We start from the raw sequence: 19,738 nt of genomic DNA, 5'->3' as shown, positions 1-19,738 counted from the left end.
AGTGTGACTGATTGAATATGCATATAAACAGACAGTATTGAATGATCTAGTTCAAGCTCTTAGTGTTTTCTATCCTAGTTTATAAAAATTTAAGCCAAAAGACAAGATAAACCTGTCAAAAAAAAATCAATATAAGTTGTATGGACAGTGCATAATCAATAAGAACATTCAGGATTTTTTTTATCTGGATTATACCTCGAAGTACATTTCTTTCCCTCGCACACATTGATTGGTTATGAACATTTTTGATTATCCTATCCCAAAACTGTACTGCATAAAATGATTGATATGGAAATTATGACTAACTAGATACTTAATATAAAAATATAATACTTGAATATTTCGATTAATATATATTAATTTTAACAAGATTATCTATCTATACATTGGCTAGTGGATTTCAATCATAAATATACTGAGCACACCAATAAAAACAACCATATGCTGATACATATAATATATTGATTTTAGGTTACATTATGCATACATGATTTAATTACATGGAGATTTTCTACATACTAAGAGAATCATACATCAATGCATGAATTTAGAAATGTAAGTATAAAACTGTGAACATGTATGATTGTTATTTCATGTGTGATAAATTGTAATCACACATGTGTGATAAATTAAATTTATAATTGTCCATTTCACTGAAACAATTCTACTAAATAAAGATGTCTTTTAAAAGCAACATGTGAATAATAGTGCAACATGTATGTCATATGTAAAAATATAATGTATACAATTGTTTTGTGGTAAATTATTGCAATGCCTAAATTCAAAAGCTAGAAAAATACATGTATATCTGCCAAAAATCTAGGAGAAAAAAAAAATACTGATGTAAAATATACTTAACCTGAGGCAAGAAACTTTTGATACTTCATGGAAGTTTGGCAATTTCCATTAGCACTGGTATATAATACAAGGAGACAGCAAATTATGCCGCCAAATTGAGCACTCAGAAGGAAGAACCTATATAGCTTGGACAGAACTGGACAAAGGACTGATATGTGAAGGTATTCACTTATTGCTGATCAGTAAAATGATATCTATTGAGTTATGATGCAGTTATTAAGACAAAAAGTTACACACTACACTGTATATGAATAAATATACTACTCTCTGTACAGGGCATCTTAACACTGAATAAAATGACAGATAAAATATGACAGGTAAACCCTGAATCATACAGGTTTAAAATGCAACATTGTATGAAAACAAAAATCTGTTCATAAAAATTCATACAATTTTTATATTATTTCTTGTCTGCATGAGGAGTGTGGGGTGATCTTGTTTTCCCCCATCATTCCCTTTACATAGTGTGTTCATAGATGTGTTAGCTGCTGTCAGGTCAATGGGCGGAGCCTCTGACAAGGACATGACATCACAGTATTACACTAACCAATAACATCATACAACAGATGATTTCACTAACCAATCATATTAAACATAACAGATGCTAATCAGTGAAGGAAAGCCTCGCCATCCTCCATTTCTTTGCTTTTTTCTGGTTTATCCTGCTTTTCTTTAGAACCTTTCCTCATGAATATCCAGGGTGCACTAAGCCGACTACGATTTGATTTATTGCTCTGAGTTGATAGGCTCTCCCTGGGGCTCTGCATTCGTAGGGGGGCACGGGGGGTCCCCGGGGAGGAGCCTGAGTGACTAGCGTCTGGATCCTGGGGGGTGTTGGGGGTGACTAGTCTGAGAACTAAATGGTTGCCACACTGTCTGACAAGATTCACTACTTCTTCGTGTTTTGCCCACTTTGTGTCTGTGTCCCCTACAGCTACCACTAAATCTCCAACTTTCAGTTTGCCCACCTAATCAAATAAAAAAAAAAAATTAACAGAAACCAGGTACATTTTTTCGAATAATTCATTAAAATATTAAGGTAAAAATTAAAGGTTAACCAAGTAGTTCTTTCACAAGTCTTTCAAAAGAATGGAGAAAAAATATTTAGCTAAAAAATAATAATCTGAAATGTTCTTGATGCAATCTGTCAAATATTCAGCAAGACAAAATAAAGAAATGAGAAGGAAGATATACATGTAATAGGATATACAGTACCTCAGCAACACTGCCAGGTTCGATTTCTGCGACACGAACTGGAGCGTCTCCACGGACACTAAATCCGAATCCCTGATCTGGGTTACGATCCAGAGTTACTGTTCTTGGTGCAGACCATTCATTTTTGGCATTAAATATTGTTATAGGGCCCTAAAATTAGAAGTAAATGTATAAATTCTTTGTTTATATGTACAGAAGAACTCCATATAATATGTAAAACAATGTACATTAAGTGATATAAATTGATATAATTTTTATTAAAAATAGAAATCACTGCTTACTAGTCTCTTGAAGATGTCTACCACACTGATATTTCTGAACTCTGGAGAGACGGGGGAGACATTTTGAGATGTTTTGGGGTTAATTTTAGGAAACATCAGAACCTCAGTGAAATCATCCTCCTCCTCCAAAGATGAAAATTTTTCCAAGCACCTGTTCCAAACAAGGGTAATGAAAACCATAGTGAAGATAAACACTCCTTAGTATCATTTATTCTCTTTTTATAAAACTTTATCCAAGATTTTTTTCTGATTTGAAGTGCTTGGGCTTACCTGTCATGAGCCTTCTTTAAAATGTCTTGAAAGGTATCAATTTTTCTCAGTTGTTTACAGAGGTCATGTAATCTCAGAGCCTCTTCATGGCAGTTGAGTGCCCCTTTTAGGTGAGCTTTCCCTATAGTAAAAAAACAAACTTTTTTTAACAATGAGATTAAAAAATAATCTTTTTAAGACAGCTCTTTTTAGCAATAAATAAGGGTTAAAGAATTTGATACGCAATCCATGAAAGGATTCTTCCACTCATGGAATACAGTTTTCACCCAGAGAATACTTTGATACCTCCCAGAGCTGATTTAATACTAACCCAGTGTAATTCTCTCCTCCTCCGTTTGAGGCATGCTCAGTCTGTTGTTCTCTGTATCAACTTCCTTTGTGTTCTGTAGAGCTTCCATGAATTCCGTTAAAGACTGACTGTCATTTTCTTCTGAAAAAGTATTTTTTACTTTTGATATAATTTGAAATGCTTCATAAACAGAAACCCCTCTAAAAATTCATCATTCTATAATAATATATTTACAGATTTAAGGGTTAATAATTGTTGACATTTCTTAAATATTTTGGTTCTAAGTACATAAATTTTGTACAGCAGTGCTCTCTACTGATTACAAAGGCATGTATAGCTTTACTTGTACAATTTATCAAAGGTTAGGTATGTAAGATACATGTTTCAATATAAGATAGTAGTAGACAAACCAGAACAGTCTATGATAGCCATTGCCATGTGAGTGTGAGCCATGGCCATGTAATACTGGGATTTCACCATCGCCATGGAGACCCATGAGTACGGAATGTAGTCCTTGACAGGTTCTGCGGTCATCAGTAACTTTGTGTCATCGTACATCTGGGACACCTGTAGACAAAGCAGGTGTCAAAATACAGGTATAAGGAGCGATCAAATGTGTCTACGTACAATTCACTTCAGAATTTTATGAAACTTGGTAATGATACCTACCACAACAGCTTCTTGAGCACATCTGACATTTCCTAGGAGTCCATCATTATTGCCACCCAGCACCTTACACTCAAACACACACTCCTGGGCCTGACTCTGTATATACAGGTAAATGGTACAGTCAATATATAATTACAGTAGGTACAGGTAAAACATGTATATAAATACCATTGTAACAATTTGCTTCACATGCTTGAACTTTGTAATCAAATATTTGATGCATGAAAATTGTTGTACGGTTTTAACATGTTTAACTTTTTAGACTGGTAAGTCAAAACATACAAATAAGGGACAAATTCTCTCATTGAGTTACCGGTAACATATAATATCAATACCAGCTGATCAATAATGGATTGTTTGATAAATATTTTGGTGACATTTGACCCTGAGTAACTGACCATCATGAGCTGTATAAGCATGGTCAGTGTATGGGGCTGCATGTCCATACTAGGAGCATTAGTGAAGTGATTGTGTAAATAACGGAAGGTCCCCGCAGCTTTCTGAAAATTACTGATGGCATCTTGTACGCCTGCATGAGTTGTCCTATCCTGAAATAAATTATATAAGGATTTAGTCATTTATACTAGTTTATAGCAATAATATACATCTCCTTTATACTGAAACACATTACGCATTCAACACATGTTAAATTCCCTTAAAATACTCTCTTTTCTTATAATATTGAAATTTTATGCATTTAAGTATCATATATTGTTATATTTACACTACATGTACACAGATAAAATTGCAACACATGTTGGACTACATGTATGCAGCAATTTCTCTGTGTCTTTACCTGTTTACAGCCAATCTGTGTGTATAAAGCACCAATATTAAATAAAACACTGCCTTTCTCGAAGCCCATTGTCTTTTGGGTGTTGGGTACACCTGTTAGAGAGTCATACCTATAAAAGGAATATTCTAATTTACAATACAATACCTTAATCAACCTTATCTTATTACTACTCTCTCTATGATACCAATACTGAAGATCAACAAAGTATCATCACATCTTGTGTTCAAAAGAAAGCAATTTGCTAATTTTCTTAAAATAAACAAATAAAAAGTGATTTACAGTAAATATAATGGTCAAGTATTATCTTGCTTCTTTTAAAATCTTTTTTTCTTTTTGTTACATTTTAAAGCAATATGAGCTGCAACTTAGATGTCTGAAATTTTTGTTAAAAATTGTAATTAACTAATTTGATAATAGAAAATTATATAAGAACATTTATAAACTTCTGTCGCTCATATTTGCAATGGAAGAACTATTTATGTGCTTACATTGACGCAAAATTACATTATTGTCGTCCCGTACAATATTGATTTCTTATATAATACATTCCATTGCACAAATCATTTGTTTAAAAACAATTTTATACTTTCTTTTAGTCCAGCTAATCATAAAGGTTTCAATTACATACAAATGTATCAATACAGCACTTTTTAACTGCAAAATTAAATTCTTAAAAATGCAGCTCATTTTGCTAAAAAAAAAATCTTTTTTTGGGGGGGGGGGGGATCAAAATGACATACCAGTGGAAGTGAGCACCAAGAACTTGGTCAGGAGGGAAAAATCTCCGCTCAATGAAGTGTAACTGGTTAAAGTACTCAATCAACAACTCCACTCCTGACTCATTTCTCTGGGGAGTCCGCATGTCCTGAAAAATCAGAAGAACGAAGTCATACAAAATGAACTGATTATCCCCTCTTAAATAACCATTACAATCACACAATTTCCATGTCTTAAGCACAAAAATAATTGAATACTTAGCACTGAAATGAAACTTAATTGCAACATATTTGGATAAGTCTTCATACATGTATACCGTAAATCTGGAAATTTTTGCTGTAGATAAATTTTTAGCAAATTTGCGAGTTCATTGCAATCGCGAAAATATTTTTCTTAAAAATAAATTACCAATAAGAAAATGTAAACAAAGCCGTGGTAATTCGCAAAATTTTGAAACGTAAAAATTAATCGACACCATTTTGACCCGAATTCGCAATATAAAATCGACGTAAAAATTTCCAGATTTACGGTATAGTTGTACCATAGGAAATTTACTCTAATCTGTGACAGATTTACTTATTAATGGATATATCAAGTAGTGAATACATTACACCTAGTACTGTTTAATTTAACCAAATAGGTAAACAGGTACTTATCACACCTACCTGTCTGAGGTCACATAGCTCCTGGATTTCTTTTTCATACTGAGTTCCATCTTCACTGTAATGCTCCAAAATAAAGTCCTACAAAGATAAAAAATATTAATCACATATGCATTCATTTCTTCAGAATTTTCCTGAGCTAAATAAGTGATTGGTTATAATAACAAGAGTCAAGAAGTATGGATGGTTTTCAATAGATGCAGACGCAAGATCCAAAGATTAAATACCATGTACAAAATTCACAATGATTTAGTACCAGATTACCTACCTGAGATTATACCTGATATGCGATGTAATGCTTCTGCATATACAACAAGAAACTCACAAAATTATAGTATACCTGTATGTAAATTGCAAACTTACAAATCATCATTTGTACCAACTGTAACAAGAGGCCCAGGGGCCACATCGCTCACCTGAGCACATCGGGCTTGAATTTACTCCTCCCCCCCTCCAGGCGTTCATCATTTGAACAAACTAGAATCTACACTACCTGAGGATGATTCCATATAAATATCACTAATCATAGCTTTAAAGTACTTGAAAAGAAGATTTTAAAAGGTTTCCCTATATATCCCTATGTAAAACTTGGGTTGGCCATTTTGGCCCCACCCTAGCGACGGGGGTCATGATTTGAACAAACTTGAATCTACACTACCTGAGGATGATTCCACATGAGTTTCATCTTTCCTGGCCCAGTGGATCTTCAGAAGGATTTTTAAAGATATTTCCTATATATTCCTATGTAAAACTTAGGTCGGCCATTTTGGCCCAACCTTGCCCCGGGGGTCATGATTTGAACAAACTTGAATCTACACTACCTGAGGATGATTCCAGATGAGTTTCATCTTTTCTGGTCCAGTGGTTCTGGAGAAGAAGATTTTTAAAGATTTTTCCTATATATTCCTATGTAAAACTTGGGTCGGTCATTTTGGTCCCACCCTTGCCCCGGGGGTCATGATTTGAACAAACTTGAATCTACACTACCTGAGGATGATTCCACATGAGTTTCATCTTTCCTGGCCCAGTGGTTCTGGAGAAGAAGATTTTTAAAGATTTTTCCTATATATTCCTACGTAAAACTTGGGTCGGCCATTTTGGCCCCACCCTTGCCCCGGGGGTCATGATTTGAACAAACTTGAATCTACACTACCTGAGGATGATTCCACATGAGTTTCATCTTTCCTGGCCCAGTGGTTCTGGAGGAGAAGATTTTTAAAGATTTTTCTTATATATTCCTATGTAAAACTTGGGTCAGCCATTTTGGCCCCACCCTTGTCCCAGGGGTCATGATTTGAACAAACTTGAATCTACACTACCTGAGGATAATTCCACATGAGTTTCATCTTTCCTGGTCCAGTGGTTCTGGAGAAGAAGATTTTTAAAGATTTTTCCTATATATTCCTATGTAAAACAAGGGTCGGCCATTTTGGCCCCACCCTTGTCCCGGGGGTCATGATTTGAACAAACTTGAATCTATACTACCTGAGGATGCTTCCACATGAGTTTCATCTTTCCTGGTCCAGTGGTTCTGGAGAAGAAGATTTTTTAAAAATGCCATTAATTTTTAACAAATTTATGATTATCTCCCCTTGGAAAAGGGCGTTGCCCTTCATTTGAACAAACTTGAATCCCCTTCACCCAAGGATACTTTTTGCCATGTTTGGTTGAAATCGGCCCAGTGGTTCTTGAGAAGAAGATGAAAATGTGAAAAGTTTACAACAACAACAACAACGACGACAACGATAGACGACGGACAAATTTTGATCAGAAAAGCTCACTTGAGCCTTCGGCTCAGGTGAGCTAATAAATGAGTGGAATTCCTTACCGCTAAATACCAGACTTTCGAGCTCTTTGTCTGTTTTCAAAAGTAAAATTAAACAAAAAATAACAGAAGCTCCGCCATATTTTAATTTTGGTAAAAGACGCAACAATATACTGCATACACGGCTTCGGCACAATTGTGTGCTAAACGCTGATCTTTATAGATGTAATATAATACATCATTATTTTTTCTCGTGCCCTAACTACAAAGAGACCAGGAAAGAGTTTTTCGATAAGTTCTTGAGATTTAATAAAGTCCATATTGTTGACATTCAGACTTTACTCTGGGGGGATACATCACTCAGTATTGCTGAAAATGAATATCTATTTTCTATTGTACATTCTTATATTCAGCATTCTGGTAGATTTATCTGATTGTACTCATTTTTAAAACTATTTGTATAAACAATCATGTAGCAGTCTATATATGTCCACAATGAGAGTTTATTTAATTTACTTGTAATTTATTTTGTACAAACTGTTGAACACTTCTAATTCATCCTGTATAATATCTCGTGTAGGGAGAGGGCGATTTAAGTTTTTAGAACTTGTGCCTAATCCCATTGTATATATTTAGTGCAATAAAATATGTTCAAACCAATAGATGCAGCCAGGTCAACAAGCCCAGATTTCTTCATTATTGCATTTATATTACCAGTACGTACATATTCTGATAATACATGTATATGGTTTGCATGTAATTTAAATTTAACATTATATTGACCTTGATGGGTACAGCTAGGTCACATTCTGTTGTCTCCTTTAGGCCCAAAGGAATCATGGGAACTGTGTGTGTACCACTGAAAGACATAAAACAAGTATTTACACTTCATTTCATTGCAAACTTATAATATTAATATTTAACTGTACAATATAAACGTATGGTAAGATGATACATTGATTTTCAACTTTTTTTTTTCTAAATAAGTTGAAAACATGATTTGTTTTAAAGTTACTTGAAAGAATTAAAGCTGAGAGAAAGGCAATTTGTAGCAATAAAAGTTGCCATTAAATTTGGTTATTCATATTTTGATATATCAAAAAGATTTGCATAATTATATGTTATTTGACTTGGGGTGGAGAAAAAATTAATCACAATATTATGACTCATGTCAGAAAATTTTAATTAATATGCCACAAATATTTTCTTTAAAAACCTCAAGAAAAAAATAATAAAAATAATGACACCTCCCTCATTCACACTCCTAACAGGTGAATGCAAAATGAATGTAGTATACTAACAACAGTCACGCTTCATTGGGTAAATTTACACCTTTTTATGACCAGGGCCGCTTATACTTAATAGAGTAATTATTACATACATAAATAATTCCGTTATTCATGACTAGACGTTGACTTGTTCCAATCAGTTCATGAGTCAAAGTGTTTAAAAAGAGCCCTTGGTCACTTGCATAAAAAGCTATAATGGTGTGACCATTAAGGCTTATAATTTACATAGACATTCTAAAGCTTGATCGACTATTTACCAGTGTTGGAATAGGATATACATTTCCCTTGAGGTCAAATTGTTTCTTTATGAGAAGTATGTCAAGTGAATCAGTTCAATTTAGGTTTAAGTTTTCTATAACGGGAACAAAGTGAAAGCGGACTAATTAACATATTTACAGCTCTGTTGATGAAAAATTCAGTTACTAATTTATACATCTGTCAAGATGCTCATTAAACCACCTTTCATTTAAAAAAAAAAACTTCGCATTTCATTTCAATGACAATTTACAACCAACACAAAAGATTTCCAAGATTTTTGTTTTTCCACATTAAGTAAAAAGAATGTTCATTCTAACTATAGCTACCTACTGGGGGTAAAATTGTGTGTGATTTACATACCAGTACATTAAATAATTATCTAATTCAAATTCCTTCTTTCCTATGATTCTAAAAGATAATAAAATTATAATTCTATGCATTGGAGGGCAAATTATTTCACTCATAATAAATATTTAGGCTCATTAGCAACTTCTACATTGAACCTGTATGCAAAGCAGAATTCAAATTCATAATTTGCACAGGATAACTTCCAATATTTTTATTGAAATGTCTAGTTATAGAAGTACTATTTAATTGTACTATTATAAATTTGAGAAATAACTGTAAAACATATCTTATGATGTTTTATTGTTGGTCATTGCAAAATCATAGGGTAGGATACAAATTTTACTAATCTAATTGCTGATCATTTAATAAAACAGAATAAAATACCTAGTTTTGACATTAAAAGACAACTGCTAATGAAAAAAATTAAATGCTTTGTGTCAAACACTTTAATTTTGTAAGTAAACTCATGACTACTATACATTTGTACCACAGCAAAACTCTAGGCCTAATTTATTAAATCTTAAACTGCATGGATAACAATTAAATTCCAGAGAAGATAAAAGTACTGCAAAGTTATACTTCTACCGTAAAAATTCTGACAGTTACATAGAACAAAATAATGCAACATCATCATAAAACCCGCTATAAGTGACAAACTTTGATGAGGCGCTGACAGTTTGATAAATAGTGACCCTCTGTATCACACTAGATCTGACACGTACTCCCCTCTCCTTAACAGGTCCCTACTCCCTGACCGCTGACCTCCAGAACAGACACTTTATGTACCCATATAAATCATTGTGTCTACCAGAGTCCAACACCAGCCAATGATCTACTGCCCATTCAGCGACCAGGCAATTGTAGGAAAGTCGCAGGTGGCTCATGGCTCAGTGGGTGAATGAGAATGTGGAGGGCGATGGTGGTTCAAAGTTTTGAGTACATGTGATATTTGAGTGACCTGAGTGGTACCCTTGGCATCATGCTTGGGTTTTTGATGTCTACATGAATGGGTTCTTGTAATGTAGATAAAAAGGCCAAAACTTGGTTCTGTGTGACGCAGTGTTTTTATGGCAACAGTTACAATTAGCATATCTGTATCCTACATGTTCAAGAATATTACTGATAATGAGTGGTCTACATCTTTGATGTGTATATACTAAGACAGTAACCCTTTGCCAAGCTGTAAATCATTACCTATTCCAATAACATAATTATTTGTGAACTGCAAGTGATAACTGGTACAAGACCAAAGGTATATACATGTACTATAACATGCACATTTCCTGCAGATTCAACAGAAATGTTACCACATGCTTGTATACTTCATCATTATAAAACCAATTATAAAAACCTAGTATGTAATACTGTATATATGATCAATAGGTAGATCTGAGTTTCTCTTTTCACACTGAGCCAATAGTAAAGGCAAAGTATTTGCCAAAAATATGCAAGGCATGTGTTGATATTGTGGAGCAATTAGTTTTCATCTCTAAAGAATGTTTGGCTATCAGTACCGGTACTTCATTTAATTTGAAGTCTTCACATATTTCATCCCCATTTTATTGACTGAACAACAATTTACCGTCAAAGTAGGCATGAGCTAGTATGGTTAAAATACATTCATTATACCAAATCAATATATGCATTTCTAGATGCATGTCTAAATAAAGTGCCACGCCACAGCATGATACGCCCGTCAAAAAATTACAATTACCTTAAACAATTAAAAGTGCAAGAAAATCATGTCAACCTTGATTTTAAGATTTCCATGATTTTTCAACTCCTTAAAAAATGTGTTTATCCATCTCCTGTGGTGTAGGCATTAATTATAACATATACTGCATCATTCATAGATTTCTATACTGGTTGTGTTAGACCTTGCCAAATGCCTATCATATTAAACAATATCAAATTAGTCTTAACAACTTAATCTATACCTAATTAATTTTGAAAATAAAAGGCTGGCCATCAAATATAAACTGACCAACAGTTCTTCTGTCTAATTCCCAAATGATGCACTGTCAGTTAATTAAGATAATGCTCTGAAGAAATGATTGAGACAACTATAGCCTTGCTACACTGAACACATTAATTAATCTTTAACTGGATGCTTGTCTACTCATTACTCCCAAGAGATTATTGGATCTGCACTATCTACCATAAAGCATTTTTAAAACATATAAAACCTCAATGATTTTTTTGTTAGATTTAATGGCAGACAGGTTTTAATATGCAATTCATATGGACATGCTGATTCCACCCCACCCCCATAAAATTATTTTTTTAAAGTTCATAATATTATGTAATATCAAAATAGTTTATTATGCAAAATCAAATTAGTTTTATTTACTTCTCATCAAATTCATTTTAAAACTTATGCTAGCCAACAAGAGCTATTTTTAATCCAACAGGATTACCCATTTGACCCAATACTCAAGGGATATAGATAGCACCGATGCTCTTCCTCGCACTAAACTCATTAATTTCTCTAATTTGACATGCAATTTTCTGTTATCAAAATTCTTCTTGACCAGTGCTTGATAATTAAACTCATGGGAGTGGTGGAATTTCTTTAACATACATTACATTTGTTAAAGATTGCTGTCAAGTATATGCTTAAAAAAATAAGTATTTTCTTGATTTAACATTATTCTAATAAGAATAGTGCAATACCTTTACATTTTTTTGGAGTGTGTAAATGAAGAGAAAACAAGACATTTTTTTTTAAAATTTCACTTAAGTTAAAGGTCACAGTGACCTTGAAATAGGTCGCGACACACCCTCTACCTAAGATGCATGAAGTGGCCAAGTTTGATGATTCTAAGTCTAATAGTTTTCTAGTTATGGACCGGACAGGATTTTTCCATATTTGGCTATAACTTTTTAATTATAGGTCAGAGCGACCTACTTTTTGTGCGCGACACACCTTCTACCCAAGATGTATCAGCTGACAAAGTTTGATATCTCTAGGCCTTATAGTATTCAAGTTATGAGCCGGACACGAGAAAAGCTAACAGACGGACGGACGGACAGACGGACAGACGGACAGACAGACGGACATGAAGCCTATAACATAATACGTCCCGTCTTAAGACGGGCGTATAAAAAAAATCAATAATACTTTCCGATTTCTTAGCTAAACCAGACAAAACATTGCAAGTGTACAGAATTATATAGATCTGCAGGTGACCAAAGTCAGAAATACTTCATCAATCAAGGGGCTAGACAAATATTCTATTTTCAATTGAAGTTTTAAATCTCCCTGATTTATACAAAATTTATTGCATTCCTGGAGTTCGGAAACAATACACTGTAACATAGAAAATCTATAAAATTCTATTCAATCATTCTTTTATGTATTTTGAAAAGTGTTTTGTCAAACCGAGAGCCAATGAGCTTATAAACATACAAAAAATGACAAAAAAATCAAACCTCACAAATAAAAAATGCTGTGATCACATATCAGTACAAATGAAGTGAAAGTATAAACAAAATTCTAAACTGAATATCTCTAAAATAACTTCTGTTGATAATTAGTTAACAATTAAGTGACTGAAGTTCCACTCTATTAAGATTGTAAGGAATGATAGATTTTGATGAAATGTACACTTTGTTATAAACAGTGATAAATTTAGATAAAAGATACCAGGATTGTTTGATTGTGTAAGAGAACAGGGAGATTTTTGTCCCTCGTCTTTAGGGACATGATGGATTCCCCCCCCTGGGTCAGTGGACAGGAAACCTGACGAGTCATTACAGTGTTAACGAGATGTTACTGGGTGACTTTTTCACACAAACGACAAATTTAACACCGACATGAACAATGTTCTATAACCACAGAACACTCATATTGTGGTACTGACTAATTATGCATTAACAGCTAGGTGTTTACTTATACAAGTTAACTCATAGCACAAATTCTATTTTGGATATTCCAGAAAATAAAGAATTTTTATTTTAGACATTATTTCAGAAATATTTCAACCATGCTGGTACACCCACTGAACCTTTTATTCATTAACACTAAATGCTTACTTGTCATATTAGCACTAACACTTTATATGGTAAATAAAGCCTTCTTCTCATCGGGTATGCTAGCACTTCTGCTTGTCATATGGTAAATTAACACTAATGCTATTATGCTTACTTGTTATTTGGTACTTAAACACTAATGCACATTTGTAATTTGGTACTTAAAACTTATGCTTACTAATGTTGGTACACCAGAACTTAGCTGTTCAGGCAGTTCTTCCTTCTATAACCAATGCTTAAATAGTTATTCTGGTTACTGATGCCAATGCTTTTTAGTTATGCTGGTTAAATGAATCAGATATTTATGCTTACTTGTCATGCTGGTACCCTATTTATGCCGATTAACTGACATTTATGCTTACTTGTCATGCTGGTACCCTATTTATGCTGGTTAACTGATATTTATGCTTACTTGTCATGCTGGTACCCTATTTATGCTGGTTAACTGATATTTATGCTTACTTGTCATGCTGGTACCCTATTTATGCCGATTAACTGACATTTATGCTTACTTGTCATGCTGGTACCCTATTTATGCTGGTTAACTGATATTTATGCTTACTTGTCATGCTGGTACCCTATTTATGCTGGTTAACTGATATTTATGCTTACTTGTCATGCTGGTACACCAGGACTGAGCTGTTAAGATCGGACAGTTCCTCTTTCAGTAACTGGATGTTGGAGTTGAAGAACGACAGCTCTACAGCCACTAGTTCCTTTAGTCTCTTGTTACCAGTAGCTCTGGAATATAGTGAGTAATCATTTACTTACAGTACATGTGTAATCGTTAGCTTCTTGTATTACTAATAAAGCTATAATAATCTAAGAGTTTTTTTAAGGCTTTGCATATTGAACTGTACATATAGATTTTTCAGTTTGCCCAATGATCAATCCGTACAAGGAGCACAGGGTGGGTGTGACTGGTTGACAGGGGATGTTTACTCCTCCATGGCACCTGATCCCACCTCTGATGTTTTAGAGGTCCTTATATGCTCTGCTTCCCATTTGTATTGTTTAAATGGATTTTTGAGCTTGATTTCTGTTTATTATCTCCATATTTCATCTCTTTTTATTAGTAATTTGACAAAGTGCATTCTAAAATGCTGAACAGGCAATTTATTTGAATTCATTAATGCACTAGATGTTTCAGGACTGCCAGTTTTTGCATATATTGTACATTTACACTTGTCAAAATAATTCTGTGCCAGGGTTAAATCTGCACATCAATGGTGATTGTTTCTTTACCTTTCTACTTCTGAACTTAACTATTTTAATTACCATCTCTCAGTATTTTAATCACCATCTCTCAGTATTTCAACTACCATAAGACATAAATTTATAATTTTATCTTAATACGTGTATTCTACATAACATAAGACGTTATGAATACATGTATGCATGATGTCTTCATTTTAGACCATAACATTTTATTTTAGACCTTTACATTTTAATAACCTCCCTGAGGTGTTGTAAATATTTAACATTTTAAATGATATGCCCTTCTTGAGTAAACACATTTCTCATATGTCCATAATGTAATTTGTCTTGATTATCTCAAACACATACTATATAATGCTCCATTTCATACAACCTTTTTTCTACAATGTGTGAACTTCTATGTAAGATTTATATCTTTAACACATTTGGAACAGGCAAAATTACTCTAATTTGCAAATCACTCAAAAAACTCTTAACCTTCAGGGTATATATAAAAGCACAAAACATACAATGATAAGATTAGGGACCTACTTTTTGTGCTAAATTATTGTTTTAATAAGTACAAATTGTATGCTTCATTTGAAATTGAAATAATTTTGTGCATAGCATTTTGTTTTATTATGAATTTGGTAAACTTTTAAATTTTCCCTGGGTATTTTATGTAAATGTTTAGTTACCTAAACAAATTTTCAGCTCCATTTCTCATACGGAGTTCTCTGTTTATTTGATCGTTCACCTTGGATCTTCGGGACTGAAGTTTGCCTCTAGCTGTGGAAATGAGCGGATCGGAACCCTGTAAAAACAATATACCTCATAATTACACCAATGTCAACAAAAACAACATCTTCAAACCCCGCAGAGCAAGGCTCATTGTGTTTCAAAAATCTAGAGTAATGGATTAAAGATTTGAAGTTTCTATTTGTTGAAGAGATCTGTCTGTTAAAAGTATCTGTCTTACACCCAACAAACCTTGTTTTTTAATCAAACTAAGCTCCCTGAAAGATTGTTATAATTAACATGTCTTTAAACTGTCAGAAATGGGGTCGGTGCCAACGGCAATAAAATTGTTACTTCAACTTTATCATGATGATGTTGATGTATTTAGACTCTTTGGCTTCAGAAGAAGAAAAAAACAGCTAGATGTGTACTGGTATATGTTTATTTTGCCAAATTACAGAGCAGGAAAATCTCAATAGCAAATCCAGGCCTCCTTACAATGAAGGATGTGGAGTTCAAGGGTAATATATACCTCTCCCCTGTGATCTTGTAGCCATAAAACGCCCACACATTGGTCAGTGTTGACCAGACAAGGAAAGGACTGGTGATTTTATCAAATGATCATTTACATATAGACTGATCAGCTGCTCAGGTCAACCTTATTTTACTTAAACATATCATACACACAGGTAAATGAACTCTGTTAAAATTCTGAATTTCAGTTTGTTCAATATGAGAATTTATAGAAGTGATTGCACCAGAAGCACATGATTATGCACTTCATTAAAGAAAAACACATAATTCAGTAATGTATACAATCTCTTCACAAAATTACATGAATTTCATTGTAATAGACTCATATAAAGAAAAATTTAAACTGTGAGAAAAATTTAAGAAAATACATATCTAGTAAAATCTAGCTTTAGAATACAAGTCTAAACAAAGACTTTTAATCTTGTGTCATCCTCTATCTATAATAGCCTGTCATTTAAAGGTGAATGAAAACTTGGCCTTTAGCGCCACTTGTAAGTTTAAAATTGTGTCACATTTCTTCCAGGAATTAAGTCAGGTTCTTTAAATTTGAGGTATTTAAATCCTTGTAGTGATTCTTGTGTATACTATCAGTCTCACTGTCTGTAAAATGGGCCTTCTGACTTTATAAACAACATGCCAATTGCAAGATAGAACTGAAACAGGAAATTATGCTATGGAAAACATATCCCCCTCCCCGTGGTATTCCTTGATACATGTATATGTGTATGAAAGGGCCTAAATAATCTGTTGGGAGTCCCTCAAATATCAGCTTTTCAGTCCTCTTTCTACATTCATTGAATACATACAGTGTAATTACAAGAAATATATTCAGAAGAATTAAATGTGTAAGATTAAATTCAAAATATTTCAAATTGTCTGAAGTTGATGTCTTGTAGAACTCAACAATAAGACCAGGAAGTAGCTCCAAAAGTATGAATACTAGATATCATTCAGAATGATTTATGGACTTTCAAAATATTTTAAATACATCCTAGATGTACCGGTATTCTACACCTGGTGGTCTGAAGGAATCAAATGGACTACCTAGAATAATACCTGTCACTGAATTTTATTCTGTGAAAGCTTTCACCAACTGCTACAAGGATATGAAAAATGGCTCTCAAAATGCATTAAAGTCAATTGAACCTTATCTACAGAAAATCAACTGTCAGGGTGTAGTCATTTGTAAAGCTACTGGTATTCAATTCCTCTTATAAAATTCAAACCATATCCAAATCTAAGCATGTAATATTGTGAAAGAAAACAAATGGCACATGTTTCTTAATTCAAAACAGAATTTTCAGCATTTCAACATGAAATAGATGCATAAAAACAAACAAAACTCTACCTTTCCATTCATGTCTGCAGTCCACAGATTACACAGAAAACAAGTGAAAAAATTCCCCAGATTTCCAGGTATCTAGCTAAGTTTGACAGAATTCCATGTTACCCTCCTTGTATCCCTGTAAATCAGTCCCTGTGAATTCCTTGAAGATTACGCAGATACAGATAATACCTGGTATAACAATAGCTGCCATTTAGCCTACTCTACTTTTTTTTAAATGCAGCCCCCTTCCATCAAGAAAGGTGATCTGCTGCTAACATCCTGAATTCAATGGAGTTCATTTTCTTTTTTGTTACATTAGAACTGGCCACGAATTTAATAAATTTCTTACTGTGTAATTATACCACTACCTCATATAAAATACCTGTTAAAAAAGCCACTGAAAAGAAAAAGAATACTTTCTTTAAAATGTACCATGAGAAAGGTTAAATCAGCATAAACACAGACCATACAGTTCATGTATTTTTTGACGATTCATTTAAGCTCTGGTCTACATAGTTTAGATATCAATGCATGAGGCTCTCTTCTGAGTAATTGGACAATTATTACGTACCCCCTAAATCCTTATTTGGAATGTTATCTTCATGATAAGATATGCTGTTATTTTCTTTCTAAATTTCCCCCTAACCTTCTCTAGTTGATGCATTTAGTAATTGAAAGGGACTTCCCTTCAACAAAGTCCCATTTGTGAATGCAGTGTACTGTGGAATCACAAATTTTTGTGGGGGGCAATTTTTCAATGTTTTCAAGGTATGAAGAGACCCACGAATTCATGTCCCTCACGAAATGTAAAATGTTACATACATAACTACTCAACAATTCTTCATCCACGAATTCAAATCCCCACGATCCAAGTGTTTTTACTCAAACCACGAAAATTTGACCCCTCGAAAATATATGATTTTACAGTATATTATTGCAAATTTGATGGGATACAATGCACCTTCAACCCTCATTTAAAAACTCAAAATCTTTTTGGTAACAAGTATTTGAGTTTGCAATTGAGCCTTCACCCCACCCCAATCTCCCTTTTGTATCCAAAAATATTTTTGTATCCCAAAACATACATGATGAATACATGTGTATAATTCATTTGTTGTTGTGTGGTTCTACATATATCATTGTTATTATGGAAAGTAAGCGGCTTGAATTAGTCAAAAAACAGTTCCATAAACCGCTGAAAATTCAAGGAGCTTCCAGAGTCCTAGGATCCATGGACATCCAACCCCAAACTCAACTGGAAAAAAATTGGCCCAGTCTTTCAAGAATCCTGGATTTGCCACTGTGAACTGACCTTTTACCTACTAAAGTAGAGAGTTGACTTGATGCCTGTGACACACCAAAAAAATCTGTCATAAAGACACGTGTCAAATTTAACCTCAATATTTCATTACTTCAGTCTGGATGTCAGTCCAATGCAATCATTTGATACCAACATTGACTTCTTTCATTCATTGATTTCCATCTTCATTTCTTCTTTTTAAAGATTGTAGAGGCTTTGTAATTAATGTCAAAAGAGAACACACCAAGATGTCATTTTGTACACTTTGTATTGCCTGCCTTAAGTTTAAAGTAATGTGGTTTGAGAGTGTGGGGAAACTATCAAATGATTAACAGTGAGTTCATTGAGGTTTTTCTGTGTATAACTGAGCTCATCATGCTTTAAAATTCTTGGTAATGGAAAAAGGTTATTTGAAGTATTAAGAATTGAAAATATTGGTTGGCACTCTTAATTAATGTACATCCAATTTCAATACACATCCCTATTAGTATTAATCATAAAGGGGCAATCACTAAAATATAATTAGTAAATTGCTGACCATATCCAGAAAATCTTTAAATTTTTATATTATTTTAGTCTCAAAACCATATAGTCATATAATGCAGAGTATAAAAAGGGAAATAAACAACAATCGATATACAGATACGACATGTAGTACTTTTTAAAGCTTCAGTTATCATATTATAAAATTAATTTACTTTCATACATAAAATTGATTAGACATGCAGTTAGACCAAAGTTGACTTTTTTCCAACTGTAGCAGATTACCTTTCTTCTGGCTTTCAAGGCTTCGCTAGCCGGAGTAAATCCGTTTGTATGTGTAACACTCATTCTCTAGAATTATCATCTAGATCAGAAGTTTCAAAGTTTTCTTTCTACATTCTCTATGTACACCTCTCCTCAACATTCTCATGAATACTTTACGGATGACCTCTGACCGCAAGGCAAAAAGCGTGACGTCACTTTTAGGGGAGCAGTTATTATTTCGTGTCTATCACGAATGGTAATATTTTATTACATATTCCAGATTTAATTGATATTATCGAATTAAAGCAAACTTTTATTTGAACTGTGGGTAAAATTAAGACTTTAAGAAATTGGTTTTGTCAACTTTAAGAAAAATAAAATATTTACATTTGTTTTTGATTTTCAGAATAAATATTTGTATACAAAAAAAATAGTCTCATTTGAAT

General features: G+C 33.4%; 1 protein-coding gene across 2 annotated transcripts; it reads right to left on the bottom strand.

Annotated features, from left to right (window-relative positions):
- Positions 1 to 641: 641 nt before the first annotated feature.
- Positions 642 to 19,479, bottom strand: LOC134246505 (rhophilin-1-like). Of its 2 annotated transcripts, none has more exons than XM_062728890.1 (15): positions 17,267 to 17,505; positions 15,345 to 15,460; positions 14,062 to 14,190; positions 8,306 to 8,381; positions 5,761 to 5,838; positions 5,119 to 5,243; positions 4,379 to 4,487; positions 3,981 to 4,130; positions 3,583 to 3,678; positions 3,324 to 3,480; positions 2,935 to 3,054; positions 2,625 to 2,745; positions 2,355 to 2,505; positions 2,074 to 2,223; positions 642 to 1,826 (listed from the first exon to the last, which is right to left on the bottom strand). In XM_062728890.1, the coding sequence occupies exons 1-15, from the start codon at positions 17,276 to 17,278 to the stop codon at positions 1,467 to 1,469; spliced, it is 1,950 nt and encodes a 649-aa protein (XP_062584874.1). In that variant the 5' UTR covers positions 17,279 to 17,505; the 3' UTR covers positions 642 to 1,466. The 2 variants fall into 2 exon arrangements, with proteins under 2 accessions (XP_062584874.1, XP_062584873.1); XM_062728889.1 differs by lacking the exon at positions 17,267 to 17,505 and adding an exon at positions 19,314 to 19,479 and having other exon boundaries at positions 645 to 1,826.
- Positions 19,480 to 19,738: the final 259 nt, after the last annotated feature.

This window comes from Saccostrea cucullata, unplaced genomic scaffold, assembly GCF_032062105.1.
Source record: "Saccostrea cucullata isolate Sc308-1 unplaced genomic scaffold, CSIRO_AGI_Scuc_v1 ctg2, whole genome shotgun sequence".
Classification (NCBI taxonomy): Eukaryota; Metazoa; Mollusca; class Bivalvia; order Ostreida; family Ostreidae; genus Saccostrea; species Saccostrea cuccullata.
This window is presented reverse-complemented; position numbering and strand designations above follow the sequence as displayed.

Coding starts and splice junctions, on each gene's coding strand:
- LOC134246505 (XM_062728889.1), bottom strand. CDS start 19,376: ATGAGTGTTACACATACAAACGGATTTACTCCGGCTAGCGAAGCCTTG. Junction 15,461..19,313: donor CCTTGAAAGCCAGAAGAAAG/GTAATCTGCTAC, acceptor TTGTTTTTACAG/GGTTCCGATCCGCTCATTTC. Junction 2,506..2,624: donor TTAAAGAAGGCTCATGACAG/GTAAGCCCAAGC, acceptor TGTTTGGAACAG/GTGCTTGGAAAAATTTTCAT.